The 12,042-nt window shown below is 45.3% G+C and overlaps 1 protein-coding gene across 1 annotated transcript in view; it reads left to right on the forward strand.

The window, feature by feature from the left end:
- The window catches only part of mogat2 (monoacylglycerol O-acyltransferase 2), a 54,860-nt gene that overhangs the window by 5,529 nt on the left and 37,289 nt on the right, over positions 1-12,042 (forward strand). The window contains exon 2 of the mRNA XM_043692485.1: positions 5,386-5,564. Within this exon, the coding sequence (XP_043548420.1) occupies positions 5,386-5,564 (179 nt within the window). The remainder of the gene's footprint in view (positions 1-5,385; positions 5,565-12,042) is intronic.

Here is a 12,042-nt window from a genome sequence, read left to right on the forward strand (position 1 = left end):
CACATAACTCAGATCACAATCCCCGTACCGCATAACTCAGTTCACAATCCCCGTACCACATAACTCAGATCACAATCCCATTCCACATACCTCAGATCACAATCCCCGTATCACATAACTCAGATCACAATCCCCGTACCACATACCTCAGATCACAATCCCCATAACACAGGTATAGGATTATAGGAACTAGAAGTGGGGATGAGACAATTTACCCTTCAGCCCACTCTGCCATTTTAACATGATCATGGCTGATCTTATCCTGGTCTCAACTCCAGTCTCCTGCCTGCTCCCCATCGCCCTTTATCCCACTTTTCATCAGAAACATATTTCTTTCTTGAAACTGTTGATCAATTTTGCTTACATGGCGCCCTGGGGCAGTGGGTTCCACAAATTCACAACCCTCTGAGAGAAGTGATTTCTCCCCATCTCAGTTTTGAACCTATCTCCTCTGACTCTATATCTGTGACCCCTCATTCGAGACTGTTCTGCAAGGGGGAGCATGTGGACAACACCCACCTTGTCAATCCACTTTAGCATTTTATATACTATCTGAACCTAGTCACCCTACATTATACAGGAAAAACAAACTCTTGAATATTTGGAAATGAACATGCAGCTCTTTCATTTTGAAGTGTACATGATTAGTATGCCTCCTGTACCAGTTTGACTAGCTCTTCCTTCAGTTGTGAAGCCTTCTGAGTTTCTCTAGCACTTCCTGCTGCTATTTGATGCCAAATCCCTGTTCCCTGATATTAACATCCAGACCCGACCTCCTCAAAGTATTTTAATAAGATAGCCTAGATCCTAACTCTTTTTTTTATGTTAAAGGCACATGTGAAGTGTTATGTTCCAGATGTGATGCAACTGGTCAAACTACTCAACATTATGCAAAACACAATTTATTCAAAGGAAATTTAGAAATTATTTTATAATCAGCCTGCCTCCAGGACATCTGGGACTTACAGTCATACAGCACAGAAACAGACTGTTTGGTCCAACTCATCTGCGCTGACCAGGTTCCCAATCTGATCTAGGGATGAACTCGGATTTCACCAGTTTCCTCATTTCCCCTCCCCCCAGCCTGTCTCAGTCAAATCCATCAAATTCAGCACCGCCTTCCTAACCTGCAATCTTCTTCCCAACCTCTCCGCCCTCACCCCAGTCTGACCTATCACCCTCACCTTGACCTCTTTCCACCTATCACATTCCCGACGCCCCTCCCCCAAGTCCCTCCTCCCTATCTTTTATCTTAGCCTGCTGGACCAACTTTCCTCATTCCTGAAGAAGGGCTAATGCCCGAAACGTCGATTCTCCTGTTCCCTAGATGCTGCCTGACCTGCTGCGCTTTTCCAGCAACACATTTCCATCTCAACATCCTCATAGACCTTCTCTGCACCCTCTCCAAAGCGTCCACATCCTTTTGATAATATGGCAACCAGAACTGTACGCAGCATTCTAAATGCGGCCGAACCAATGTCTTGTATAATTTTAACATGACCTGCCAGCTCTTATACTCAATACCCTGTCCAATGAAGGCAAGCATACTATATGCCTTCATGACCACCCTATCCACCTGTGCATCAACCTTTAGGGTACAATGGACCTGCACTCCCAGATCTCTCTGCCCATCAACTTTTCCCAAGGCTCTTCCATTTACTGTATAATTTGCTCTAGAATTAGACTTCCCAAAATGCATCACCTCACATTTGCCTGGATTGAACTCCATCTCCACTTCTCCGCCCAACTCTCCAGTCTATCTATATCCTCCTTTATTCTCTGACAGTCCCTTATGCTTTCTGCTACTCCACCAACCTTAGTGTCATCTGCAAACTTACTGATCATACCAACAGTGCCCTCTTGCAGATCATTTATGTATATTACAAACAACGGTGGCCCCAATACTGACCCCTGTGGAACACCATTGGTCACCTTTCTTCATTTCGATAAACTCCCTTCAACTACTACTCTCTGTCTCCCTGTTGCTCAACCAGTTCTTTATCCACCGAGCTAGAACACCCTGCATGTGACTTCACTTTCTCCATTAGTCTACCATGGGGACCCTTACCAAACGCCTTACTAAAGTCCATGTATATGACATCTACAGCTCTTCCTTCATCTATTAACTTGGTCACTTCCTCAAAGAACTCTATTAAGTCCATTCTTTTCTAAATATAAATAGATTTTATCCCTCAGTACCTTCTCCAGCAACTTTTCCACCCCTGACATCGGGCTCACTGGTCTGTAGTTACCCGGAATATCCCTACTACCCTTTTTGTACAGGGGGGGCAACATGAGCAACCCTCCAGTCCTCCGGCACCTCACCTATGTTTAAGGATGCTGTCAGGGCCCCAGCTATTTCCTCTCTTGCCTCCCGCAGCAACCTGGGATAGATCCCATCCGGTCCTGGGGATTTGACCACCTTAATAACGTCTAGCGCACCCAACACATCCCACTTATGTCAACGTGATCCAGAGTAATCAAACTTCTATTTCTAATCTCAAGATTCATCATGTTCCTCTCCTCAGTGAACACTGATGCAAAGTAATCATTCAGAATCTCACCCATTTTCTTAAGTTCGACACACAGCCTTCCTTCCCTATCCTTTAGTGAACCAATCCTTTCTCTAGTTACCCACTTGCTTCTTACATAAGAATAAAAGGCTTTGGGATTCTCCTTAATTCTGCTCGCTAAAGATTTTAGCCCGCTTGATTCCTTGTTTAAGACTAGTCCTACTCTCCCGATATTTCTCCAGGGCCCGTTCAGTTCTTAGCTGCCTAGACCTTATGTATGCTTCCTTTTTCCTTTGGCTAGTCGTACGGTTTCTCCTCTCATCCACGGTTCATGAATCTTGCCTTTCCTATCCTTTGTTTTCAACGGGACATGCCTATCCTGCACTATCTTTAACCTATGTTTGAAAGCCTCCCACATATCAAATGTGAACTTCACTTCAAATAGCTGTGTCCAATTCACATTTCCCAGCTCCTGCCTACTTTTGATATAATTAGCCTTGGTCCAGTTTAGCACTCTTCCCTTAGGACCACTCTCATCTTTGTCTTCAAGTATTCTAAAACTTACAGAATTGTGGTCACAGTTCCCAAAGAAATCCCCCACTGCAACTTCTATCACCTGGCCTGGCTCGTTCCCCAACACCAGGTCGAATATGGCCCCTTCCCTCGTCGGACTATTGACATACTGCTCTAGAAAACTCTCCTGGATGCTTCTTACAAATTCTACCCCATCCAGACCTCTGACACTAAGCGTATCCCAGTCAACGTTGGGAAAATTAAAACCTCCCATCATCACCACCTTGTTGTTTCTACATCTTTCCATAATCTGTTAACCTATTTGTTCTTCTACCTCACTCTCTGTGTTTGGAGGCCCAGAGTACAGTCCCAACAATGTAACTGCACCCTTCTTATTTCTCAGCTCCACCCATAATGCCTCACTATTCAAGCCCTCCATAGTGTCCTCCTTTAGCACAGCTGTGATATCATCCCTGACCAGCAATGCAACTCCACCCCCCCTTTTACTTCCCTCCCTGTCCCGTCTGAAGCATCTATATCCTGGAACATTTAGTTACCAATCATGCACTTCCTTCAACCAAGTCTCTGTGATTGCAATAACGTCATAGTCTCAGACACCAATCCAAGCCCTAAGTTCATCTGCCTCGCCCACTATACTCCTTGCATTAAACTAGATGCACTTTACGCCACCGGTTCTTTTGCACTCATCTGCTCTCTGTCTACTCTTTTTCATATTAATGCTAACTTCATGATTCTTACAGTCTCCAGTTTCCACCTCTCTGTCTACTTGTCTCCTCTTTTGGTTCCCAGCCCCCTGCCACTTTAGTTTAAAACCTCCCCATTCAAACATGGTTAAAAGACTTGACTTCCAGGGGTGAGGTGAGAGCACAGCCCTTGACATCAAAGCTGCATTCAACCAAGTGTGGCATTACAGGGCCCTAGCAAAACCAGAATCAATGTATATCCAGGGGCAAACACCCTACTGATTGAAGTCATACCTGGCCCATAGGAAGATGGTTGTGTTTGATGGAGGTCAGTCATCTCAGCTCCAGGACATCTCTGCAGGAGTTCCTCAGGTTAGTGTCCTCGGCCCAACCATCTTCAGCTGCTGCATCAATGACCTTCCCTCCATCATAAGGTCAGAAGTGGGGATGGTCACTGACGATTGCAAATGTTCAGCACTATTCACGACTGCTCAGACACTGAAGCAGTCCTTGGTCAAATGCAATAAGGTCTGGACAATATTCAGACAAGTGGCAAGTAACATTTGTGCCTCACAAATACCAGGCAACAACCTTCTCCAATAAGAGACAATCTAGCCATCACCACATTCAATGGCACTACCATCACTGAATCATTCAACTATCAACATCTTGGGGTTTACCATTGACCAGAAACCCAATTGGACTGATCATATGAAAACTGTGGCCATAACAGCAGTTCAGAGACTAGGAATACTGCGGTCAGTAACTCCCTAAAGCCTGTCCACCATCTACAAGGCCCAAGTCAGGAGTGTGATGGATTACTCCCCACTTGCCTGAATGAGTGCAGCCCTAACAACACACAAGATACTTGACAATATCCATGACAGAGCCACCTGTTTGATTGACACCAAATATACAAACATCCACTCCCTCCACCACCGACGCTCAGTAGCAGTAGTGTGTACCATCTATAGGATGCACTGAAGAAATTCACCCAAAATCCTCAGACAGCACCTTCCGAACCAATGACCACTTCCATCTAAAAGGACATGGGCAGCAGATACACGGGACACCATCACCGTGCAAGTTTCCCTCCAAGCCACGCACCATCCTGACTTGGAAATATATTGCTATTCCTTCAGTGTCACTGGGTCAAAATCCTGAAAATCTCTCCCTAACAACATCGTGGGTCTCCCTACAGCACATGGACTGTAGTGGTTCAAGAAGCAGCTCATCATCACCTTCTCAAGGGGCAACTAGGGATGAACGATAATTGCCTGTCCAGCTAGTATCACCCACATCCCATGAATGCACACCTCTCTGAACCACACTGTAAGTATTCCTTAAGTTCTGTTCAGAACAAAAGTGAAGATTTTAATCAGGAGCAACTACCTTCAAGCTCAAGTGATGTGGCCAACAAACCCTTGAGTGTGACCTGAAGCTGGAGCTTCTGAATTAGTGTAAGAGATCCATTGAGCTACAAGACCTCCATGTTGCTGAAGGTTCTCTCTCAATACTGTCACCACTATGTCTAGAAAAACCTTACCACCCATGGTATGGCCTCCATTGATTACAATTTACTTGTGCCTGGGATTGATTTCTGGGGGGTGTTTTGCTGGTGAGTTACAGTCAGGGTTTCTTTCCTCATTCCACAGCTCAGTGCTGCATTGCCCTCTTTGTCTTCCTCCTCTTCACCCGTTTCTGGTTTGTGTCTGTGCTCTACGCAACATGGTGGTACTGGGATCGCAACACGCCTTGTCGAGGAGGCCGGAGCTTTCGCTTCCTCCGGAGGTTGAGGTTGTGGAGCTACTTTCGGGACTACTTTCCAATTCATGTAAGTATCATTGATTCTAGCCATGTTGTGTCTTTTTTTCTCTGTTTTCCATGGCTGAGAGTTATCATATTCAAGCTGTATTATCCCACTGGGGAAAACAGTGCAATAATTCAATACATTTCTGGTTGGGTCCCAGCTAAAGCATTCATCATTATCTACATCATCATTATCATCAGCAGTCCCTCACAGACAAGGATGGACTCTCTCCCACTCTCGGATGAGACCGTAGGTGGCTGTACAGACTGATGCTGCTGCCACAGACTCTGTTAGACTTAGGACAGGTGATGGTCACTGGGAGGGGTGGATGGGACGTTGATGTGGTAGCGTGCTTCTTCCGTTGTTTCCCCCCAGCTTCTGCTTTTTCCCAACGGCAAGTCTCAAGGTGCTACATGTCTTCCTTAATGCTCCTCCTCCACTTTGGATGGTCTGGGCCCAGTAATTCCCAGGTAGAAATGTTCACTTCCCCAGTGAGGCCTTGAGGGTATCCCTGAAGCACTTTGTCTGTCCCACCTGGGGCTCACCTGCCGTTTCGGAGCTGGGAGGAGAGCACCTGTTTGGGTCGGTCATGGGGACGACGTGCCCAGCCCATCGCAGCCCATCGCCGGTGGGGGTCAGTGCCTCGATGCTGGGGATGTTGGCCTGGTGGAGGAAGCTGGTATTGGTGCGTCTGTCTTCCCAGGAGATTCACAGGGTCTTGCACAGGCAGCATTGGTGGGACTGCTCAAGCGCCTTGAGGCATCTGCTGTGGACAGTCAACATCTCTGAGCCACAGAGCAGGGCTGGAACCACCATAGCTCTGTATACCATGAGCTTGTTGTCGGATCTGATGTTGTTGTCCTTGAACAGCCTTCTCCTCAGGCGGCCTTCACACCATCAGCCAGGAAGTACTATGCAGCATCCTTTTCTGATTTAAAGTGTTACAGCCAATTCTGGATGCCCTCTTTTTGGAAAGATAGGAATGTGTTTGAAGCAGTGCAGAAGTGATTTGCTGAAATGGTACCAGGGAAAGACTGAAGAAGTTGGGATTGTTCTGCTGAGAGAAAAGAATGATCAAGGGGAGATTTGTTAGCCATTGTAACCTGATAGATATTTCAAGTCCAGAATGTATTTGCATTTGGGTGAAGTACATGGGTCTGTTCTCTGAAAACAAAGGGACAGATCTGAGTCCGGCATTCTCCTGGAGCTTGGAGAGCCTAAAGTATAGTCCACAGCATTCATCACTCACGGAATCCCAGATAACTTCCAAAGGAATCAACACTCTTGCCTTCTGCAGTATAAATTGTTGTGATTGTTTTGGAATTTGCAACCTTACATTTGTCCTAATGAGTGCCTCAAGACAATATCTTTGTGGCAATATTTAAGGGAGATGATCAAAATACTAAAGATCTTCCAGAGAAACTAATTCTACTAGCAGGACGTTTGGTAACCAAACAACAGAGTAACTGGCCAAAGAACCAGAGGGAGAGGGGACGAGAGAAGAGTTTAATCAGTGAGTTGTGATCTGGAATACATTCCTTCAGAGGCTGGTGGGCATAGATTCAATAGAAACTTTCAAAATCAAATTTGAGAATGTTTGGAAAGGATAATGGGGACAGATCAGGAGAATAGATTAATGAGATATCTTTGGAAGGCAATGGTGAGATTGGAAAAGGAATTTGGTATCCAAGATTTGCAATTTTTCTATTATGTGTTGCACATGGACATTACTGGCTAGGCTAGCGTTTATTGTCAATCCCTAATTGCACAGTGGGCAGTTAAGGGTCAGACGTTTTTTTCTAGGCCTGGAGTCACATGTAGGCCAGACCAGGTAAGGATGGCAGTTTCTTGCAGACAATAAGGATTGCAGGTGCTGGAAGCCAGAGTCAATAGATGTGAAGTTGGAAAAGCACAGCAGGTCAGGCAGCATCCGAGGAGCAGGAAAATCGATGTTTTGGGCTGAAACCCTTCATCAGGTCTGGGAAAGGGGAAGGGAGCCCAGGCGAAATACCAGGTGTTGTTCCTCCAGTTTCCATTTGGCCTCACTCTGACAATGGAGGACTCCAAGGATGGACATGTCACCGGGGGAATGGAAGGCGGAATTAAAATGGATGGCAATTAGACAGTTTCCTTCCTAAAGGGCATTAGTGATCCAGATGGGTTTTTACTGACAATCAACAATGGTTACATAGTCATCATTAGAGTCTTAATTCCAAATTTGTTAATGATTTCAAATCCCATGATATCACCACAAGGCCATCGCCTCCTTCTGGTCAAATTGGTGTCATCCTCAGATTCAATTTGTTTTTGTAAATGGTGGGTGACCATGGTCCCAGCATCACACCTTATGGGACATCACTTCCCACCTGATACTGACCTTTCCTTTCCTGCCATTTATTTGCAGAACTTCTTGCAGAGATTTTAAAACTGAATTCTAATTCTTGAATTGTGATGGTGGGATATTAATTCCTTGCTAGTGACTTTCTGATTCATTCATTTATTGCCCATCCCTAAAATCCAGAGGGCAGCTAAGAAGCTACCACAATGCTGTGGACTGGAGTTCCATGTCAACCAGACTGGGTAAGGAGGGCAGATTTCTTTCCCTGTAGAGAATTAGTGAACCACAGAGTTATAGAGATGTTCAGCACAGAACCAGAGCCTTTGGTCCAACACATCCATGCCAACCAGATATCCTAAATTAATCGATTCCCAATTGCCAGCATTTGGCCAATATCCCTCTAAACCTTTCCTATTCTTGTACACATCCAGATGTCTTTTAAATGTTGTAATTGTACCAGCCTCCACCACTTCCTCTGGCAGCTCATTCCATACACGCACCACCCTCTGTGTGAAAATAGTTGCCTCTTAGGTCCTTTTTAATCTTTTCCCTCTCACCCTAAACCTATGCGCTCTAGTTTTGGACTCCCCCTCCCCAGGGAAACAGACCTTGTCTATTTATCCAATCCATGCCCCTCATGATTTTATAAACCTCTGTAAGGTCACCCCTCAGCATCCGAAGCTCCAGGGAAAACAGCCCCAGCCTATTCAGCCTCTCCTTGTAGCTCAAACCCTCCTACCCTGGCAACATCTTTATTTTCTGAGCCCTTTCAAGTTTCACAAAGTCTCTCCTATAGCAGGGAGACCAGCGTTGAATGCAGTATTCTAAAAGTGGCCTAACCAATGTTCTGTGAAGCCTCCTGTACTCCCAACTCATATACTCAATGCACTGACCAATAAAATCAAGAGTACCAAATGCCTTCTTCACGATCCTACCTGTGATTCCACCTCCAAGGAACTATGAACCTGCACTCTTTGTGCAGCAACATTCCCCTTTCCATTAACCAGATGGGTCTTCACAACAATCAACAGAATTTACATTACCTTTTAACCCTAGGTTTTATTGAATTCAAACTTCAAACTTGTGGTTGGATTTGATCCTGTACCTCCATCTGGATACACCAGGCCAGTAACATTACCATTACTCCACCATGTCCCCTTGGTCCATTGGTAATACCTCTGGTGCATTATTCCTGTAATAAAACCACCTGCTACCAAATCCACAGGGACTCTTGGTTGAGGGACACCTAACTGTATTTAGCATATTGTTCATCAAAACCCAGTCTGTCAAACATAGAAACACTAATAAAAAAACAATGAGTTCCTTTTCTCTGGAAATAAAAGTTGAAAACTCCTAGAGGTTTTCAAAATCATGAGCGGGCTGGACAGGACCACAAACGTCTAATTTCTCCACCACCGACCACCCAGTAGCAGCAGGCTACCATCCACAAGATGCACTGCAGAATTTCACCAAAGATCCTTAGACAACATCTTCCAAACCCACGACCACTTCCATCTAGAAGGATAAGGGCAGCAGATACATGGGAACACCACCTCCTGCAAATTCCCCTCCAAGTCACCCACCATCCTGACTGGAAAATATATCACCGTTCCTTCAATGTGTCACTGGGTCACAATCCTGGAATTCCCCTCCCTAACAACATCGTGGGTCGACTCACAGCAGGGGGACTGCCATGGTTTAAGAAGGCGGCTTGCCCCCATCTTCTCAAGGGGCAACTAGGGACGGGTGATAAATGCTCACCCAGCCAGCGACGCTGGCATTACACAATTTAATACATTTTTTAAAAAATGGTAGGGAGAAGCTATTCCCACTTGTAAAAGGAACAAGAATGAGAGGACACAGAGTTAAAGTGATGTGCATACTAAGCAAGGACCATGTGAAAAGTAAGTTTTTCCACATGAGTGGTTAAGGTCTGGAATGCACTGCCTGGAAATGCAGTGGAAACAGGTTCAACTGAGGTATTCAAGAGGGGCTTTGGATGGTTATTTGTTTTGAAATGGTGTGGAGGGATATGAGGAATAGGCAGGAAATTGGCTGTAGATAATAGAACCAGTGCATGTACAATGGGCTGAATGGTCTCCTTCTGTGCCACAACAATTCTGTGATTATGGGATCAAAGTCTAATTAAGAACATCTTTATTTATTTGAGAAGTATTTAGCTGAGCACTTGAAATGCCATGGGCCAAAGGCTATGGATCAGGTGCTAGAAAATGGGATTAGACTACATGAATACTTGATGACAGGTGTGGAGGGGATAGACCCTTTAAAAACACGGAAAACCATCAGCTTCAGATGGATGTCACCTGACCCCTAGTGGTACCATCTGCATAGTTCAAGTGGATTCTCAGTCAACATCATCTCCACTTTTTTTTTAAGATTAGATTACTTACATTGGAGAAACAGGCCCTTCGGCCCAACAAGTCCTCACCGACCCTCTGATGAGCAACCCACCCAGACCCATTCCCCTACATTTACCCCTTCACCTAACACTACGGGCAATTTAGAATGGCCAATTCACCTAACCTGCACATCTTTGGACTGTGGGAGGAAACCGGAGCACCCAGAGGAAATTCACGCAGAGAACGTGCAAACTCCACACAGACAGTTGCCTGAGGCGGGAATTGAACCCAGGTCTCTAGCGCTGTAAGGCAACAGTGCTAACCACTGTGCCACCATGCTTTTTATTCCCTGGTAATGCCTAGATCGAGCAATATTAAGGCAGGCAGAATTTTCAAGGAGACAGTGCTCAAGAAAATCATACTTTCAGAAATTAAACTCTCTTGACTAATCCAACACACCCCAGCTAGCCTGTCCATAAAGACTCTCACAAATGTTAATAGATGCACCGTAGAAAACATTCTATCTGGATGCATCATGGCTTGGTCTGACAACTGCTCTGCCCAGGACCATAAGAAACTATGGGGAGTTGTGAACACAGCCTAGTCAATCACGTAAGCCAACCTCCCATCCATGGACTCCATCTACACTTTCCCCTGCCTCGGGAAAGCAGCCAACATCATCAAAGACCCCTCCCACCCTGGTAATAGTCTGTTCCACCCTCTTCCAATGGGCAGAGGATACAAAAGCTTAAACACTCGTACCAATAGATTCAAGAACAGCTACGTCCATGCTGTCATTAGATGTGTAAATGGACATCTCAAATTTTGGGGTGGCACAGTGCCTAGCACTGTTGCCTTGCAGTGCCAGGGACCCAGATTTGATTTCAGCCTTGGGCGACTGTCCGTGTGGAGTTTGCACATTCTCTTTGTGTCTGCGTGGGTTTCCTCCCACAGTCCAAAGATGTGTGGGTCAGGTAAATTGGCCATTCTAAATTGCCCATAGGGAGTAGGTGAATGAGTCTGGGTGGGTTACTCTTCAGAGGGTTGGTGTGGACTTGTTGGGCCGAAAGGCCTGTTTCCACGCTGTAGTGAATCTAATCTAATCTTTCTATTTAATGTTGATTTCTGTGCACCTTCTCTGCAGCGGTAACATTGTATTCCTTGCTCTGTTCTATTACACAAATGCATTTTGTATCATTTGATCTGCCTGTACAGCACTCAAAACAAAACGTTTCACTGTACCTAGGTACACAGGACAATAATAAATCAAATCAAATCAGCTGATGCCCCGCATTCTACCCTCTGTAAGCTGGAGGTTGCCAGTAACATTACTAACTGTATATTAACTCCAAGTCTGATTTCCTTATCAATGCTGTGCTCACTGATCTACACTGGCTCCTGACCAACCAGTGACTTGATTTTAAAATTCTCATCTGTTTTCAAATCTCCCTATGGCCTCAGTCCCTTTCAATCTCTGACATCTCCTCCAGCTCCACAATGTCCCCAGATATCTCAAATTCCGACCACCTTTGGTTGCTGTACCTTCAATTGCCTGGGCACTAAGTTCTGGAAGTACCTCTAGACAGATCACCAGCTCCTTATCTCTCTCCTCCATTGAGGGTCCTCCCTAAAATCAATTGGTGCCTCACTTAATTGTTTACTTCTTAAAAATTAGCGGGATGTGAGTAATCCTGTACTAGCTGCCCAGCAAATGAAGGAAAACAATAAGGTGATGCAGTGCAATAGGAGGCCATTCAGCTGACTGTGTTTGAAAAGCTCTTTGGAAGATAACTACCACAGAGAG

Source organism: Chiloscyllium plagiosum, chromosome 6 (assembly GCF_004010195.1).
Source record: "Chiloscyllium plagiosum isolate BGI_BamShark_2017 chromosome 6, ASM401019v2, whole genome shotgun sequence".
Taxonomy (NCBI): domain Eukaryota; kingdom Metazoa; phylum Chordata; class Chondrichthyes; order Orectolobiformes; family Hemiscylliidae; genus Chiloscyllium; species Chiloscyllium plagiosum.